Below are 20,900 nucleotides of genomic sequence, written 5' to 3'. Positions count from 1 at the left end.
AGGGAAGCAACCCTGCACAGCAAACTGCACTTTAGACCACTGGCGACACTCATCCAGCCCCAGTTCGGTTTCACACTTAGGCTCTAGGACCAGGTTACGAAGCTTTCATAGCTCTGAGACTATCATAACTCCTATGCTATAACACAGAATTATGACTGTTGAAGAGCAATGATCATGTCATGAAACTGGCCGCAGGTCCATTAACAAATTGTATAAATTTGAGCTTTTTCTCTTGTTATTTAGAGTTAATTCATAACAAATATTTTACTTTTAAGGAATTATATTTCAAAAGGTGCAAGATACGACTAAGAACTTTGTTAAAGGAGTAACATAGTACCACAATGAATCCTTAGATATGATCAGGTTTTGACGTCATAATGTTGATGGAAATACGTTTAGAACCATTCCTGCTGTAAGGACACATTTCAGTAGGTGAGGGCTAACTGCATCCACATGTTTCTTCATACGGACCATCGAAAGATCCTGCTCTTGCGGTTCCCATGTCCTTGACCTTTAAAGCTGTGTCCTAAAGAACGACTACACTATGGACTTCCACAAGAGGCAGTTAAAGCAACCTCCACACTTCCACGTGCATCAGTTAATGCTGTTGTTCACGATGAATCTCTGTCACTTATAAACTTGATGAACATACATGTAGACATGACAAAAATTGATAAAAATGTTCGTACATAAATGACATAGAAATATTTGTCTGAAACATGCCATCATCACAGAATGAGTTGAGATGTTCGTCTTCTGACCCCACCCCTTCGCCCCCTCACCACCCCACTCGGGAGCCACATCAGTATCATCCTCGACCAGCATCACATAAAGTCAGTGCCTGCACTATTGTGGGATCTTCTTTGGATCCTTCAAGGAATTCGTCAAATGTCAACCGATTGTCTCTATTCTGAAAAATAATCAACACAAATTTAAAAATTTAAACTTCATCAAAATGTAACATACAGCAGGAATTGTAACAAGTATAAACATAGTCACTGACAAGAAACTACTTCTAATTTTGTATGCTATTTCAATGAAAGAGAAATAATATACATAGCTCTATATAAATAATATTTTGTTGGACCGCTATAGTGCAGTGGTAAGGCATCTGCCTATCACGCTGAAGGCCCAGGTTCAATCCCCGGGGGAGGCACCAAGGTTTGGGTCCCGAGATGGGCACATTTGCGTAGTATCCTTGGACAAGATAACTTAGATCCACATTGTCTCAGTTCACCCAGCTGTAAAATGGGTACCTGTGAGAATGTGCTGGCAATGTGAGTGTTTTGTTCATTGTGCCTAACAGGCACCATGCTGTATGCTCCCCAGGGAGTTGAAAAGTATGATAGTGTCCTATGACCGGGGACAGTAATGTACGTAGCGCCGTGAGCAGGCAATGTGCCTGGATATGAGCGCCATATAAGCGGAATATTACTATTACTATTAGCGCTGGTTATCGCTCACAATATGCAGATTGATAATCAGGCCCCGATTTCTCAAAACAAACTTAAGTCTGAGTTTTGACTTAAGTTAGAGTTTTTACTCAAATATGAGGAAACGCATTTCCCAGAATGAGCTGAAATCGATATTTAATTCAAACATAGTAGATAATTTAAGTTTGGTGAATAGAATACTGAAGTTGTTTGGGCTTTTTGTATTTTAAAAATGCAGCTGAGTTAAAATTCAGCTGTTTCAAATACATGTAGTCAAACTCAGTTTGAAATTTGAGTAAAAACTTAAGTTCGTTTCGAGAAATCGGGGCCTGAGCTCAGTAGTCAATCAATTATCGATTGTAATCATAAAACCCCACAAAACTCATGTGGGCAGTAACAGGACACAATCGTAACATTGTGCAAACAAAACAGCACCGATTAATACCATGATCAAGACCATCGAGGATACTTCTGTTGAGACAGACATGAGAGTATGTTGTTACATTGCAGTCTTATGAGTCAGGAAACTACATTAGCTGTTTATATTTAATTAAACAAACATAACAATAAGAACCATACTTTCAAAAGTTTAATTTCATATTTCATTTTTTATGATTATCAATTTGTCTACCGAGCCCATCGATAATTGTTGATGCCAACAAAATGGATCGACTGACTGATTTATTGTTCAGTCACCTCAGCACTATATAATACAATCATGTCAAGACTCTGATTGGCATTAAGAAACTGGAAGAGCAGGAAGACATGATACATTCATGGATAACAAATTCTTTTTCAAGAATGCACCAGCATGAAGAATACTTAATTATGAAAACTCTTACACACTCAGAACTAATCTGATTGATGAGCTTATATTCATTAGTAAATTGGATTTTGGGAGTTACCTCCCCTTATGTTACGCTAGAGGTCACTGACCTGTGGAACCGCTATATGAGTTATGTCCCTTTCTACAGAGAGCACATGGCAATTAAATCAATTCATAACATCTTGCACTGTTCCTTGTGAACATGAAATATGCTTTCTGAGTGTAAGAAACACAGAACATTGTCCAACTTAACTACACTTGTGAGACTTTATGTTCTATTCAACTTGTGACGAAGATATCTTATCTTTCTCTGACACAAAACCGATTGTAATCAAATAGGAATCACTTTTTTTCTGTAATTTGGAGGGGGGGGGTTGTCTTTTTGTAGTAGGGTCTGAGCTCACAATTTCATAAGACAATTACCCAAAATATTTGTAATCTCTAACTTATTTTCTTCTATATATGTCAAGTTCATAGTTAAATATAACAAATTATTATCCCCATCAAAAAATGAGATGAATTGAATATAATATGACCTTCAATTTGTGAATATAATAGAATTGAAACAAATCATGCGATAAGATAAATTTTTCTCCATTCATAAACAGAATCAAGATTTTCTCAGAAATCTGGGGTGTTAGGGTGGCCTAGTGGCTAGTGGGATCCCGCCGAAGACTCGGGTTCGATTCGCCACATGGATACAAACTGTGAAGGCAATTTCTGGTGTCCCCCACCGTGATATTGCTGAAATATTGCTAAAAGCCGCGTAAAACTATACTCGCTCACTGACAGAAATCTACATAATTGATGTAGCCAAATTATCTTCTCACCTTATCCATGACCTCGAATATCCGGTTGACTCTCTTCTCCGGTGTGTTCTCTTCTTCTGGGAGCTTCACCATTCCTCCCTGTAACCACCATCACAAACAACACATTAGTATTATCCTGTCAAGGCAGTCTCCTGTCCATAAGTTTAAATTCAGAGTTCAAATCCCAGATTCTGTCTGGTTAGAACTCTAGGTTTGTCAGCACCAGACCCATGGTAGAGGCCTTTACCACACTGTAGGGCTGCATTACTTAAGATTCTCCTCACACATCAAGCTGACATGCTGGGATAATGTTCAGAGCACTCTCAAGACATAGTCGTCTCACAGTCCCTGAACCCCATTATTTTCCCTACTGCCAGCCCTCCCTGCAATGCTAAAGCCCTAAATGAAGCAAGTCTAGATGTCCCCAGGTTCTGAATCTCTGGTCTCCCTGGGGCTCCTTTTCAATTTAAATGGGTTTGTTTGTTACTATCAGAATTATATATATTCAGAGACTAAGCGTTAGTCTATCTCTCTATCTTAAGCCACTCATGACAAGCATGGGTCAGTTATGCCCATTAGGTCAATCACTGGATTGTTTGATCCATGCTCCAATATTTACATAAAACTGGCATATAGGTTGAAAAAACAACAGATAAACCAATCCTCCCCCTTCCCACAAGTCAATACATCTGACCACTTGAGCCATTTTTTGGCTGGTCGGTAGGTATCTCACTTGAAGTCTCATTTAAACAATAAGTTGAAACTGACATGGATTTTTTAACATTCATGTGTACAAAATTACACTCATGATTGTGTTTTATCTCATTTCAGTCACTGACAAACATCCAGAAATTATTAAAAAAATAATAACAATTTTTACCATCAATGAAATGAAACTTGCAACAGAGATCATATTTTTTCTCGGATTATTAATTTGAATGTTGGAACATGTCTCCATGTCCCTGGAGGTAGTCTTACCACCATTTTGTAGATAGCATCTACGATGTCCAGCAGCTCCGTCCGAGTGATGAAGCCATCAGCATCTAGGTCATACAGTCGAAAGGCCCCTGGTGGCAGACAGGCATGATAAATATCAAATCAGAAAACTTTCACGAGATCCTATTTCAGTTTCACATTTACTACTTTTTCATATGACCATGGGACTGGTGTGTTAGCCTAGTGGTTAAAGCATTTGTTCATCACGCCAAAGACCTGGGTTTGATTCCCCACATGGGTACAATGTGTGAAGCTCATTTCTGGTGTCACCCACCTGATATTGCCATTCTCAGTCCAAATATAACAACTTATCTAAAGACACTCACCTAAGGAGAGATACTATCTATCTTACGATCTTTATTTATTTAATTAATTTATTTATTTATTTATTTATTTATTTGAGGCTTTGTTCAGGTGAGCTAGACATTTTGACATGTTGGAAGCAGGTTGTCATGATAGTAAAATGTTCCATAATTCAGGAATTACACCACCAATAACCACAATACTATTGATCATACATGGTTCCAAAACACAATGTCAAATGTCCAGCCAATTTTCTTTGTAATATATCTTGATGTTAAATATCTGCCGTACTCTGAGAATACATGAAAATATTATCACATAAGTTCCCCATTAACATTCTCCTGGACATATTCATCAATAGTAATCAGGCCATTCCTTCCCCTGCAACATGAAAAAGCACTAAAACTACACCATGATCATGGAATATTGACAGGAGTGTTAAATGGTTCGTATGATAGCCCCTTGACATGAGTTTAGGTACATATATCCCTGTAATTGGATTGCTGGGAACCAGCATGCTAGCGGAGCACAACCGGGAATATGTTAGTGGTGATAGGGCCATGATGAATAAGGGCAGCATCAGATAAGACTTGCCTATCAACTAGTTCCAGTGTGAGGACCTGTAACAGTACTGACACAGTAGATATATAGGTTATTACATGAGAGTTTCTGTGTCAGTACTTACAGATTTACAAATCAAGAAGACGATTTTTCTTATTATTAGATTTAAGAGGATCTCCTTTACAAAGTCAACATTTTAGAATAATCTGCAATGAGAAGTAGTATCTTCTTTACTGTCCCAATCTGTCTGTCTGAATGCATGTCTCTGTGTGTCTGCGTGTCTATGTGCATGTCTGTGTCTGTGACAACGACATTAGAATGTACAGTGTACTCTGTCAATACCGGCATCAGTCGGGACCAAATAAAAATGCCGGTTTTGACAGAGTGCCGGTTTAGCTAGGTTTGCTTATGACGCCTGGGCACACGGAAGTTTGCTTTCGTACTGTCACTTTAGCATTAACAAGATGTTTGAATAAGAAACAAGGCAGTGTCTGAATGCACATTCATGTTGTTTAAATCAAATAAAAAATGTCTGAAATCTCTTATTAAATTTCAACTGATCATATATTATCGGCAGAATTAAAATTATAAACTATTTTTCGCAATGTTATTGCAAACAACGATTCTTGTTTATGCTTCGGCAGCGGGTCTACAATAGCATTGTCAAAGAGCAAAGTAACGATGTTTCAAACATCGAGGAAATCATTAAATAAATTGAAATCAACAATAACATTCATAAAAGTTGTCAAACGTACATATAAAATTACTATTTCCATACTTTTGTGCGATCATGCAATGTAAGTCAAGTCACTGACAAGTTACATCTCGGCTTTCACACGATGCTTAATGAGAAAATATATGCATGAAGCATTTTTGTCATAGGCCATAACCTAGCCCGATATGTCCGATATGTTCCATAATTTACGTATTGGTAGTGATGTCTTTCTTAATATGTTCAGAATAGCATTATTTTACCCAAAAACTTTCGTCTTAATCTAAAAGTTCAAGTTTACGAGGACGGTATCCATTTTCATAATATGATTGGCTGCTTAGGTCACGTATCTGATTTTGACCTATCACGACCCTTATAAGCAGAGTGTAGTGAAAAAGCGTCGTTAGAAACCAATCTTTATCCAATAAAATCGCTTCTTACAAATGTGAAAATACTCTCGGCAAGAGTATAGTGATATTGTTGATGTTCAGAGCTTTCGAACGATACCCGCCATCAAACGATTCGCCTCTATGTAAGTGACACGTGCCACTCACTAATTAACAAGAAACTGATTGACACTTCCCGTTTCTGAATAATCTCGAGTCAATACCCATTGAATCAACAAAATGTAAATACTTGCTTGTTTATACAGTCAAACTGCCCACTACATGTATTAATTACTCTGGGTAAGTGTTACGTACCACTCACTGATTAACAAGATACTGATTAACACTTCCCGTTTCTGAATAATCTCGGGAGTCACAGCGAATTGTGTTGTTACATCATTTGGACCTAATTGCATCAAAGGGTTACGCCGTCTTTCATGTGCCGGTTTTTACAGATTCGTTTTCATAACAACTTGTTCGTTGGGACTGAAAAACAATGCCGATATCCCGAATAGACAGATGCCGATGTTTACAGAAGTTTCTAAATGATAATAACGTGCATTTCTGCCGGGACTGAAACTTTGTGCCGATGTAGACAAAGTGCCGGTGTTAAGAGAGGCCGGTATTGACAGAGTCCACTGTATTAGAATCTACGTCAAAATGTCGCCTATACAGAATATAGAAGTTGTATATCCATAAAAATTGTCCTCATTCTTCATTTCCTCAACTTCTAGAATGCCAATCAAAGAAGTCAAGAGAGTAACCAGCCTGGATGATCCACTAAGCCGATTCCATTGGACATAAAGAAGGCAAAATCATTTGAATAGATTATCAACAATCAGTGACACAAGACTGGTTGTTTGGAATATCCCATGGATCCAGATAGAGACACTAAGCATGAGGAAAAGGGGTGCATTAAAGAATTCTAAATATTCAATCATATGGAGGTTTTATAGGTGATTTTATAGTGTAAATAGTGTAAATGTACTGAACAATTAGATACCTAAGTCATTTCGTGACATATCTTCAAAAACCATTACATGACTACAAAGCACAAACATATAGCAGATTATTTGTATTCACCTGGGTATTTTTTCAAAAGTTATATAATCTGCACTCATGTATTTATCTGTACAGTAAAGATGCTGGTCACTCAACACTGTTCATTTGAAAATCCTATTTCATTACTTAAAGGGATTAATCTCTGTAGTTCAATTAAATGCAATGTTCAAAATAACGCAGAAGTTTGATATAATAACTAAAACATTCAAATAAACTTTTCCATTTCTTCCTACTTATCGATGTTACATTCTAAGAAGTGGTTGTCATATCACAGAAAGCAAATTTATGAGGACAGGTTGATCAAATAAATTCCTCAGTAAAATTCAAATATCTAAAGGTTCAGAATATCTACTTCAGAAGCTCCACACTTATCAGTAACGTTATAAAAGCATAATTTCTTGTGTAAAATGGTCATTTGATTCAGCTTTATTAGGCCTGGAAGTGTCCCCTGGAAGGAAGGGAAACATGCTCTGAGCTCCACACATTCACAATATTTATCACGTGACACTAACTACCATTTTTTTCAGAAGGACAATGTGATGTTTTGGCGTCCAGAGTAATATGAGCGTACATGCCATTATTTTCCTGTCTGCCAAGATCGATCAATATAATGACTTGACTGTGTAATAACACAACAACCAGTCAGGGACCTCGCATCACTGAGTAATGGATATTTTAACACTGTGTGAGTTGAATACATAAACCTTAGTTATCATAGTCTTGCTGCTCAAAGCTTCATACCACAAGTGCATTAACAACTTGATGGCTGTGATATTTCATGCATGTGAATAATTTAAGATAAAATGGTCAAATAATAATTGGTGGGAGAACAAGCTTAATGGTGTAATTTTGAGCTAAAAATCATATATTACCCAGTTATTTAATTAACATCTCTGATTGAAGCACTTATTTAACCCACTGATCCTTATCGATAAATATTAAGGGGCAGTGGGGTAGCCTTGTGGTTAAAGTGTTTGCTCGTCCCGCCCAAGACCAGGGCTCGATTCCCCACATGGGTACAATGTGAGAAGCCTATTTCTGGTGTCCCCTGCCACAATATTGCTGGAATATTGCTAAAAGCGGTGTAAAGCCATACTCACTTACTCAAAATATATTTACAGGATTTGAAATTTTAGTCACCTTTTGAAAACATAACAAAACTATTACGAAATGATATTCAATATTTGGTGGCCAGGTGAGCAAAATTGAATCTACAGATACTTACATTTCAGTTTTTCCTCGACATTACCTCTGGACGTTACAGACAGCGCCTGCAGGAACTCGTGGAACTCTATGTAACCATCCTGCAAATAGATGTATAACATTCTACAGATCTGTTATAAAAAACAACTTGAGGACCGAGAGGTAGTACATTACCTAAAGCATTCACTCGTTATGCCAAAATACCTGTGAAGATCCGGGTTAGAATTGGTCTGCAGCAACCCATGCTTATCGTAAGAGGCGACTAATGGGATAGGGTTGTCAGGTTTCCTGACTTGGTTGACACATCATTGTATCCCAATTGCGTAGATCGATGCTCATGCTGTTGATCACTGGATTGTTAAGTTCAGACTCAATTATTTACAGGCTGTCGCCATATAGTTGGAATATTGCTGAGTGCAGTGTTAAACAACAAACAGCAAACAAACATCATGGGTGTACAGAGTGTGAAACCCATTTTTGGTTTCACCCGTCATAACATTGCTGGACGCATTCCTAAAACAGCTTATAACCATACTCACTTCCTCAATGTTATGGGGCGGTGGGGTAGCCTAATGGTTAAAGCGTTCGCTCGACACGATGAAGACCCAGTTCAATTCTCCGCATGGGTACAATGTGTGCAGCCCATTTCTGGTGTCCCCCCGCAGTGATATTGCTGGAATATTGCTAAAAGGGCGTAAAACCTCTCTCACTCACTGTTAGCAACTTCCTATTCACAGCTAGTTCATATTTATAGTTGTTATAAAAGCCATGCTGCTTAGTAGCTCACCTCAATTCTTCAGTATTATTAATCTTCTGTATTTCAAAATTATGACACCAATTGTCAGAGTTCTGGAGAATCTAAAAACTCTCAATAACTAGACTTGTTTGCATGTAAATTGTACTAACAAAAGCACAAACAGCCACTTCTCCACCATTATCTCAAAACCTTCAAGGAATCAATACATATCACAATACACTTCCAGTCCATTGGCGTTGGGACCATGGAAATCCATAGTTTAATATTATGGCTATAAATCTTATGCATTCAAAGTAAGTAACCATGGCATGCAAATCACTCATATGAACAGTGACCAATACAGTGATTTAATTAATTTTACTTAAATGAAGTTTTATGCCTACAGATGCAACTATGCCTCCGAATGACTCCAAGCAATGACATCTGTCCTCCAGTGTTAATAACCTTTACATACCAGACATGCAACTTTCCCTTAAAATTTGTTATTCAAAATTTTTTAGAACTGCAGATGTTCTCATTGATGGGTATAAACATGTATTAGATTCACTGGTATAAGGTAGGCACAATGTGTTAAGCCCATTTCTTGTGTCCCCCGCCGTGATATTGCTGGAATATTGCTAAAAGCGGCGTCAAACTAAACTCAGTCAATCAGTCAGTCACTGGTATAAGGGGGCGGTGGGGTAGCCTAGCGCTTAAAATGTTCACTCATCACACCAAAGACCCGGGTTCGATTCCCCACATGGGTACAACGTGTGAAGCCCGTTCCTGGTATCCCCGGCCGTGATATTGCTGGAATATTGCTAAAAGCAGCGTGAAACTAAACTCACTCACTCACAGGTTTCAGAGGAGGGGATGCTTAAGGATTCCAGATGACACACAAGCAGGTCATGGCTTGAGGAAGGTGAGTAAAGCAAGTTACATGTTTCACATACATAACTCTTCTGTGTTGAGATTTAAAGAAACAAAGTGATGCCTACTTTAGTACATTTTACCAAATAAATCAATCACTTCTGGTGTTATGTACAAGAAATCTAGAAGTCTTTCCCAAAATGTCCCCCTTTACAGAAAATCAAAGGCACCAAGGGAAGGTTGGATGTAAATGATAATATTTTCCCTTCCTCTGACTTAAGACTTTCGCAGAATAACTCTTCTATCCAACAATGCAACATAACAAAAATGGCCACCCTGTTTGAACACTTTTCATTTGTAGTACTGTTGTCTAAATAGCATTATATTTCATGAATATAATTTATGAACTGATTTTTCTGTCAAATATGTTCATTTCAGAGACTAGATGTTAGTCTAAATAGGATAGAATGCCTGGAGTACTGGCAGGAATCTGCAGAAGGGATTCTTTTAATTGTTTGATCGGCATTCTAGAAGTTGGTGAATCAATAATGAAGCATACAACTTTATGGATGACAAATTATTACATAGAGCGATGTTTCGGTGTAGGTTCTTACAACTTTTCAAGCTAAAAGTGAAAACGTCACTATGTAACATGTTTATGTAATGAAGTCATTTGCTGTATTAAGCAGGCATGGCAACAGGAAAATCTATTTTCAACTGAAAACTTAATATTGTGTCAACAAATGGGGGCTCCGGGAAGTCAATTTGAAACAAAATCGTCGGAAATCCATGAATCAGCAGAAAATAGCCATCACTGATTAAGGGATTCTTCTGTTGGCCAATTCTGGTTTGTGTATGACATGATGCACTTCCTACCACTACTACAGCCCTCAGCTCCCTTATCTTGTCCACTCGCAGCACCTCCCGCCACGCTTCCTCTCACAAGACTGACATCAGTATAGTCAAGGCAGGGGTGAAATCTTACCACGCTTCAATTGGTTTGTGCAGGATAGCAGGTAAATCTAGTATGAAGGTTATATCCCATGAAAACAAAAATCTTGAAACATGATATCTTACTTTTATGTTCTTTTATGTTCTGATTCTTCACCAAACAGTAACATGATTACCTTTGTATAGTGATCATAAAACACAAAAGGACACTTCAGGGTTACCATGATCACACTAACACAATTAGAATGAAGTATACAGGGTTATCTCCCATTAATAAGATCACACTAACACAATTAGTCTTTGCCTCTTTATATTTATACAGGGTTATCTCCCGATCATACAATTACACAAATAGTCTTTGCTAAACACAATTTGCTCACTGCGCCAATCTAGTATACAGGGTTATCTCCCATTAATAAGATCACACTAACACAATTAGTCTTTGCCTCTGCCCATTAATCTAGTATACAGGGTTATCTCCCATTAATAAGATCACACTAACACTTACTGCGCCAATCTAGTATACAGGGTTATCTCCCATTAATAAGATCACACTAACACGTCTTTGCTTCTGCGCCAATCTAGTATACAGGGTTATCTCCCATTAATAAGATCACACTAATACAATTAGTCTTTGCCTCTGCTTACTGCGCCAATCTAGTATACAGGGTTATCTCCCATTAATAAGATCACACTAACACAATTAGTCTTTGCCTCTGCTTACTGCGCCAATCTAGTATACAGGGTTATCTCCCATTAATAAGATCACTAACACTAACAGTCTTGGTCAAACAAACATGTCCAAGTCTATATACAAACATCCATCGTGGAGTGAAGAAAGTGACCTTTAAGTGTAACTGCTGGGCGTGGGCAGATTCAGACGTTCATGTGGCTCTATCAACATCAACACCCCATGCAGACCCGATGGCATGTTGCGTCGCTGCTGGTCTGCCTCAGGAATATATGGGTAACCTTACAACTACTTCTGTCAACTAATGTTTGAAAGGCGACCTCCTGCTAATCAAAGGTCATAGACCAAATGAAGTGTGACTTATATAGTTCCACATTAGCAAAGCTTGGCTCTGTTCATGTAGGTTTTGTTCAAGGGTTTTGATCAGTTTTTTAAACTCATTCATAACAGCATATTGAGTAAAACATAAATTCCAGAATCGATGATTTTTACAAATTCTGGTCGGCATGTCACAACCTGTTCAACGACTGATTTATTTTGCATTGTCATTGTTACATGCTCTGTATAACCATACTTGACCTGATCTCTACCCTGCCTGTTGGAACACATGGGCAACTGTAAAAATGATACAAAAAAACCCACAAAATTATTTAAAAAATGAATTTCAGAAGCCAGCAAATGTGATGCTTCATTTGATATAATATAAAAAGACCAGTTCACAAACCTATTACCCAAAGAGCTGAAAAACACGACAAGTCATGTATCATTATTACACTCTACAAAATTTGCACTTCGTGAAAAATGTCTTTTGTAAAACGACATAGTTTAGTCTGAGTCAACTTTGGCCAGGCTAGTTTACTCTCCTTACAGAGTAGCAAAAGTGAAAAGCCAACTGTATGCAAAAACTTTTAAATTTCAGACACTTTTTTGTTCTATTCAATATTTCAATCAAAAATATTAGTTCCATTCAAATGGTTTTTCAGAGTTGATAATAATAAACCTAAACCAAGTAGGAAAAAGCTATTTATTTTTTATCCTTCTCTTTAAACTAACCAAAAAATTCTGTAAAGAAATACTTAATTGGTCTGCAGTTCATGCGTAAAAAGTTCCACATCAGGGGATCCTGCCTGGGGTTCATAAACAGGTCACCTCACAACTACTTACAGGTAGGAGACAATAACAAAATATGCAACACATACCAGTAAGTCTACAGACAACAAAGCTGATTAACTCTTAACAATTATTGGGATACCAAATACCCATCAATAATCTATGTCTCTCCCAGTTCTACAATAACATATGCAAGACTCAGGCGACTCCTTGTGAACGTTTGAAAGTCACAGGTCAGACATCGAGCCCGTCCCTCTGCTGCCTGCCTCACGTCTATCTTATCAGTCTACAGGAATACAGTATCAGCTGCAGCCATTCCAAATGGGTAATCAAATCAGCTACAGTTCTCAATTTGCTTGGGGATTTACTTGGAATCAAAACACAACAAGTTGTCTATATCATCAGGAAATATACTTTCAAGGTTTTCCCCCCAGAGTACACCTTACGCAATAATGGCTTCAACTCACTGGATAAGCATTTCGCTCTCAGCCAGCCATGGGAAATTTCACTCACTTCATTGGCTTAATTGTACCGCTGGTGCTGGCAGGATAAACTGATTATTGTAATTGAATCAAATAAAACCAAAGTTGAAGAAAAAATGACAAAAACATACAGCGCGCACGCAGCATGGCTAATGTAGAGGTTTCTGTTTTATAATACTTCACTAACCCAACTTAGGCCCGAAAAAGAGCATACTATGTTTCTGGTCTTTTGGTTTGGTCTATGATGCCACAATGCAGATTTTCATTATCGTTTGTTTATACTGACATTAAGAATCTTCATATTCTGACAAAATATTATCCAAGAATTAGAATGTGTTTTTACAGCATTTTACGACATTTCAGCAGAAACTGAACTCCTCTCAGCTCCCCGGAATCTTGATACAAACATACTAGTACACTCTCTCCACTCCCTCCCTCACAAGGAATCAGTTTGTCATTTGTAGTTTATATGTCAATTTGCAGAAACTAAGTTAGAGTCACCTGCCTTTGGTAACTTGGGAAAATAAACATGTGGACAATGGCGGCTAAAAACAATGTTGGCAGGAATGAAAAGGCATGATACTATTTTTCACTAGGACATATACATATATATACAGAGAGCATCCATTGTGGCCATTTAATCTTTACATGACCTAAATCTTTCAACCTCAAGGCTCTGGTTAAAATAAGTTCTCATTCATCACCAATTCTGTCCTGGCCACTAAAATACTCGAATTTGATTGGTCAATCCATAAAATCAGACGGTATCAATTTGGATTGAAAATGCGTCTGATTTCACGGCGCTTCACTGCGCACGTATACAACACTGCCGCACTACTTCAGCTTGGCCACCAACATGACTAATATCAACGGACAACAGACGTGATGGAAATGCTGATGAAACATATATTAAAACTCGTAAAATACAATTATACGATTTCTCCTCCACAATTACTAGGGAACCTCACTATCATATTACCTTCTATTATAAAAATATCCAAACTCAATTACAATACACAGCCCCAAATATAAACAAACAATATCTAACATATAAATCAAAACCTTGTAAAAATACATCCCTATCTATCCCTATTGGAACGGGAAGATGCGGCCGAAACACAAAACTTTTGTAAACATTTACCTACCTGGTAAATGGTATATTTGCTCTCGCCACCTTTATAATGGGAAATCACTGCTAAGATAACGCTCACACTTTGAAAACAAAATCTGCCACTCATACTCCATCATGTCCCGTTGCATCATTCAAAATGTCAAAAATTGAACCATGAGAATTCCGTCTCTCATGATCGACACTTTCCCGGTCATAAAATCACGCTCGCATTCAGCTTCAAATGAAATTTAGAGACTATCAATTCGGTCTAACATTCATCTAATTTCCAAACACAGTTTGTCATAAATGGCAACTGCAATGAGTTCGAGGTTTGTGGTGACTATACACATGGAAAAAAGTATCGCAACACCAATGTCTAGCCTGCAGATTGACAGTCATCAGATCTCTCATGAATGACAACAGACAAAAGCTCTTTAATATCTCTAGTTATTGTGAAAGTACAGATGTGCATTAAACTATGGTCCTCGTGTTTGGTAGACTGTCGGCTTTACTTGAAGGCATGGCAATTCATACTATACAAATGATCCCTAAATGTATGACACTTCTTTACAATGGCTCCTCCTGGGTGAGCCAAAAAAAGAAACTGAAGTGGTGACTGACTGACTGAGTTTAGTTTTATGCCGCTTTTAGCAATATTCCAGCAATATCACGGCGGGGGACACCAGAAATGGGCTTAACACATTGTGCCCATGTGGGGAATCGAACCCGGGTCTTCGGCGTGACGAGCCAACGCTTTAACCACTAGGCTACCCCACCGCCCCCTGAAGTGGTGAAGCTGAATACTAGTTATATGTTATTTGTATTGAGTTGCTGTTAGTAGTTTCGTGCAGCTGTTTGCTGGGAATATATCTACACATACTGTTTGAATTGTTGGATGCTGAGGATATGAGAAGTAACCTGTACATATTTACTTCTAAGAAGCTTCCTTTTTTAGTGGAAGAGATTACCAACAATAAAAATCATCTAATTGATGTGGCTCAATACCTATATATTTCATTTGGCTAGAGTTGCTGTTAGAGGGTTTGTGCAGCTGGTTGGTGGGAATAAACATACACATACTGTTTGAATTGTTGGATGTTGTGGCCATATAATTAACATGAATGCATTCACTTTTAAAAAGCCTCTGTTTGCAGTGTCCAGAGACTACCTAAACCATCAACTCTTTAAGAAAGTAATTAACAACTCAAATTTATATTTAAATGTACTGGTATCAAAAGAAAAACGGTTTACGAAAGTAATAATAATATTTGACAAGTTTTCAATCTTTTTATGAGCTTTTCAATTATGTCTTTCAAAATTTCCAAAGAAAAACAAAAAGAGTTTGATATTTTATCAGGTCATGACATTGCATGCAGGAATGTCAAGGTTTGTCAGTAAAATACTTCATGCACCTTTCTTAACGAGGGTTTTCATCCATCAGCCTGAGTAAGGAAAAATCTACGTGAAATCAAATTGATGAAGTTCAATACTTTAATATTCATTTGACTTGAGTTGCTGTGAGTTGTTTTTGGCAGTTGTTGCAGTGGCCTGTGACGACCTGCAATCACCAATTCTTCAAGTAAAAAAAAAGAAAAAAAGAAAAAAGACCCGTGAAGATCCGTGTTAGAATTGATCTTCATTAACCCATGCTTATTGTAAGAGGCGACTAACGGGATCGGGTGGTCAGGCTCGCTGACTTGGTTGACACATGTCCTCGTATCCCAATTGCATAGATCAATGATCATGCTGTTGATCACTGGATTGTCTGGTCTTGACTCAATTATGTACAGACCAACACCATATTTCTGAGTGCAACATAAAACTGCTGAGTGCAACATAAAATTAAACTCACTCACTCACTCAAAAAAGAAATGGCATCTCATAAGATATGTAATTGTACTTATATGTGAACGGTTTTCCAAAATTAAAATACAACAGTTCAGGAGGTCAATTAAAAGGTTACCATCAGATGTCATACATCCAAAACTCACACTTACCTTGTTCTCATCAAAAACATTAAACACAAAAGATGCAAACTTGCTGGGGTCCCCACATGGAAAGAACTGTTGGTATATCTTGGTAAAACCCTGAAACAAATAAATATATATCCTGAATGGTGAATAACATCATATAACACTGACTGGACTGTTGGTATATCTTGGTAAAACCCTGAAACAAATAAATATATATCCTAAATGGTGAATAACATCATATAACACTGACTGGACTGTTGGTATATCTTGGTAAACCCTGAAACAAATAAATATATATCCTAAATGGTGAATAACATCATATAACACTGACTGGACTGTTGGTATATCTTGGTAAAACCCTGAAACAAATAAATATATATCCTAAATGGTGAATAACATCATATATAACACTGACTGGACTGTTGGTATATCTTGGTAAAACCCTGAAACAAATAAATATATATCCTAAATGGTGAATAACATCATATAACACTGACTGGACTGTTGGTATATCTTGGTAAAACCCTGAAACAAATAAATATATATCCTAAATGGTGAATAACATCATATAACACTGACTGAACTGTTGGTATATCTTGGTAAAACCCTGAAACAAATAAATATATATCCTGAATGGTGAATAACATCATATAACTAAACTGACTGGACTGTTGGTATATCTTGGTTAAAACCCTGAAACAAATAAATATATATCCTAAATGGTGAATAACATCATATAACACTGACTGAACTGTTGGTATATCTTGGTAAAACCCTGAAACAAATAAATATATATCCTAAATGGTGAATAACATCATATAACACTGACTGGACTGTTGGTATATCTTGGTTAAACCCTGAAACAAATAAATATATATCCTAAATGGTGAATAACATCATATAACACTGACTGGACTGTTGGTATATCTTGAATAACATCATATAAACCCTGAAACAAATAAATATATATCCTAAATGGTGAATAACATCATATAACACTGACTGGACTGTTGGTATATCTTGGTTAAACCCTGAAACAAATAAATATATATCCTAAATGGTGAATAACATCATATAACACTGACTGGACTGTTGGTATATCTTGGTAAAACCCTGAAACAAATAAATATATATCCTAAATGGTGAATAACATCATATAACACTGACTGGACTGTTGGTATATCTTGGTCAAACCCTGAAACAAATAAATATATATCCTAAATGGTGAATAACATCATATAACACTGACTGGACTGTTGGTATATCTTGGTAAAACCCTGAAACAAATAAATATATATCCTAAATGGTGAATAACATCATATAACACTGACTGGACTGTTGGTATATCTTGGTTAAACCCTGAAACAAATAAATATATATCCTAAATGGTGAATAACATCATATAACACTGACTGGACTGTTGGTATATCTTGGTCAAACCCTGAAACAAATAAATATATATCCTAAATGGTGAATAACATCATATAACACTGACTGGACTGTTGGTATATCTTGGTTAAACCCTGAAACAAATAAATATATATCCTAAATGGTGAATAACATCATATAACACTGACTGGACTGTTGGTATATCTTGGTAAAACCCTGAAACAAATAAATATATATCCTAAATGGTGAATAACATCATATAACACTGACTGGACTGTTGGTATATCTTGGTCAAACCCTGAAACAAATAAATATATATCCTAAATGGTGAAAACAAATAAAATATATATCCTAAATGGTGAATATATCTTGGTAAAACCCTGAAACAAATAAATATATATCCTAAATGGTGAATAACATCATATAACACTGACTGGACTGTTGGTACTGTTGGTCAAACCCTGAAACAAATAAATATATATCTAAATGGTGAATAACATCATAAACTGAACCTGTTAAAAACAAATGAAACAAAATATATATCCTAAATGGTGAATAACATCATATAACACTGACTGGACTGTTGGTATATCTTGGTAAAACCCTGAAACAAATAAATATATATCCTAAATGGTGAATAACATCATATAACACTGACTGGACTGTTGGTATATCTTGGTTAAAACCCTGAAACAAATAAATATATATCCTAAATGGTGAATAACATCATATAACACTGACTGGACTGTTGGTATATCTTGGTAAAACCCTGAAACAAATAAATATATATCCTAAATGGTGAATAACATCATATAACACTGACTGTCTGACTCTATGTTTATCCCTAACTAACATAACTGGTATCTGACAGATACAATCTGTTCCTTATTATGACTGACTGACCGACTGAGTTTGGTTTTACGCTGCTTTTAGCAATATTCCAGCAACAACATGGCGGGGGACACCAGAAATGGGCTTCACACATTGTACCCATGTGGGGATTCAAACCCGGGTCTGCGGTGTGACGAGCCAACGCTTTAACCACTAGGCTACCCCACCGCCCCTCCTTATTATGAACCTAAGGCATTCCAAGCCACAAGGCCTGTTGACACATGGCAGTGTAGGAAAGATGTAGATAATCTAGCCTGTCCACAGGACTGGCTGGTCAAATGTTTTACCAGTCCTGCCAAAATCTAGCCTGTCCTCCAAATATAAATAAAACACCATTTCAAGACTTAAAACTGGTTTGTTTTATCTCATCGATTTCGTTTGCGATAATTTTATATCTGTTGGATTATTCTAGTATCCATTGGCAGTAAATATTCAAAAAGGTTATAATCATTATACATATATGTCATTGGTTTGCTAAAAGTGACCCGACATGAGGACGGACTAGATTTTTTTCACCCGTCCTCCATAAAATTCATCCCCCGTTTCGGACGTTGGGACGGGCTATCTTTCCTACACTGCACATGGTCATCATGGTAACTCGTCACGGAACCGACCAGAGTACATTCATTCATTCATCCATCTTTGCCTCATTCTAGTGTATCTGTTACAATGCCTGAAAAGTATCACAACAAGCAGAATTGGTGCACATATCGGTTGCTATGGTAACTGGTATCTCAAGAAGCTCCACCTCCTAATTACTATCTGCTATCACAACCAACATAAAAGACCAATGTTACAACAAATGTCAATATTCTTCAGAGGCTGTGAACTCCCCCGATCACCTTGACTCCAACCCAGCCCAAAGGCATAATAACAACCCCATCTAGTGAGCACAGTGGGCATTGTTCTACAAAACACTCTCAGCCCTACGATTGTCGCAAGTGTATGTGTATATATGGAAGTAGTCTGTCTCACAGTCTGTCTGTCTGTCCCTGAACCACATTATTTTCCCTACAGCCTAGCCCTCCCTGCAATGCTAAATGAAGCAAGTCTAGATTTCCTCAGGTTCCCTGGTCTCACTGGGGCTCCTTTTCAATTTAAATGGGTTTATTTGCTACTATCACAATTATATGTATTCAGGGACTAAACGTTAGTCTAATATGGAAGTTACGATCATCTTTGCATAAAGATCTCTTACCAAACAGATACAACAATTGTAGGATTGAGAGCGCTTTGTGGAATTGTTCTACAAAGCACTCTCACCCCTACGACTCTTGTAAGTGTATGTTAATATATGGAAGTTACAATCACCTTATCACTAAGATCTCTTTGCAAACAGGGTTGACATTTGTAGGAAGGAGAGTGCTTTGTGGAATTGTTCTACAAAGCACTCTCAGTCCTACGATATTGTCATAAGTCTATGTTAATATATGGAAGTTACGATCATCATAGCACAAAGATTTCTTTGCAAACAGGGATGCCATCCACAAAGCATTCATAGCACTACACTTTTCAGGATCGTAAGCCTAGAGTTACGATGGGTTGTAACGCTATGTGGATCGAGACCCTGGCTCTGACTTCCCACAATGCATTTCTAGCATTCTTTATACAGGTTGTTTTTTCAACTACAGGAAATTTTGGCACTAAAAATCCATCAGGTGGAGTTCACATTTTTGGGGCCATATAAAGTTTCTTCTTCAGAACATTCCTGACTTTGATGTGTGTCAGAATGTTTTCCATGACGACTTTGAATCTCAGATGTTTTTGGTACTTACTGAAGGAATGGTTTGTTTATTGGTATCCAGTTTCATGTTGGACCACAACCATAGCGATTCTCATTCTGTGATGATCGATTTCTGCATGGAAGATGCAATTAACAGTCTACTGACTTACTTGGTTGCTTCTAAAAACATTGGTGCAGGTGATTAAATACACATCTTACAGGGCGGGAGCTCAACTGGTTGGAGAGTTTTCTTACACATTGCTACAAACAATATTTCAGTTATGTCATAGCATGTCATTTGAAAAGGAAAACAACTCTCGCCCATGATGTGGATCAGCGGATCTCAACATAAAAAACAAGAAAACCATTTCCATAATCGTAAAAAAATCTCTGCTAAAAGATTTCACTGTACGCTTCCAACCCTATTATAAACATGCATCCATCATCAAAAAGGAATAATAACAAGTGTTTGTGAAAAGGTGAGTGTAACCAGAACCAGTCACAAACACATGCAAGGGAATGTCAAGTAGTTACCTGAACCCCAGGAACATAAGGTAGATAAGTAAAATCAAGACCTAATTTTAGTCAATGACACATCAAATTGAGAGCACAAGACTAGTCAACAATTTTTTGTGTCTATAATGGTGGGTGAGTGAGTATGTTTTTTACGCTACTTTTAGCA

The 20,900-nt window shown here is 37.2% G+C and overlaps 1 protein-coding gene across 2 annotated transcripts in view; it reads right to left on the bottom strand.

Annotated features, from left to right (window-relative positions):
• Positions 1-217: 217 nt before the first annotated feature.
• Positions 218-20,900, bottom strand: part of LOC124269745 (neuronal calcium sensor 1) — a 135,807-nt gene continuing 115,124 nt past the window's right edge. Inside the window, exons 1-6 of one of the 2 annotated variants that reach the window (XM_046704774.1) lie at positions 20,271-20,526; positions 16,240-16,329; positions 8,314-8,392; positions 4,047-4,135; positions 3,090-3,167; positions 218-910 (exon numbers count right to left, since the gene is read on the bottom strand). In XM_046704774.1, coding sequence (XP_046560730.1) covers positions 809-910; positions 3,090-3,167; positions 4,047-4,135; positions 8,314-8,392; positions 16,240-16,329; positions 20,271-20,306 — 474 coding nt within the window. In that variant the 5' untranslated portion in view covers positions 20,307-20,526 and the 3' untranslated portion in view covers positions 218-808. Of the gene's footprint in view, positions 911-3,089; positions 3,168-4,046; positions 4,136-8,313; positions 8,393-16,239; positions 16,330-20,270; positions 20,527-20,900 lie in introns of those variants that run through there. The other variant, XM_046704773.1, reaches the window with a different exon arrangement.

This window comes from Haliotis rubra, unplaced genomic scaffold (assembly GCF_003918875.1).
Source record: "Haliotis rubra isolate DU_JTF1 unplaced genomic scaffold, ASM391887v1 Scf147, whole genome shotgun sequence".
Lineage (NCBI taxonomy): Eukaryota > Metazoa > Mollusca > Gastropoda > Lepetellida > Haliotidae > Haliotis > Haliotis rubra.
Note: the sequence above shows the minus strand (reverse complement) of the source record. Positions and strands in the feature narration are given on the sequence as shown.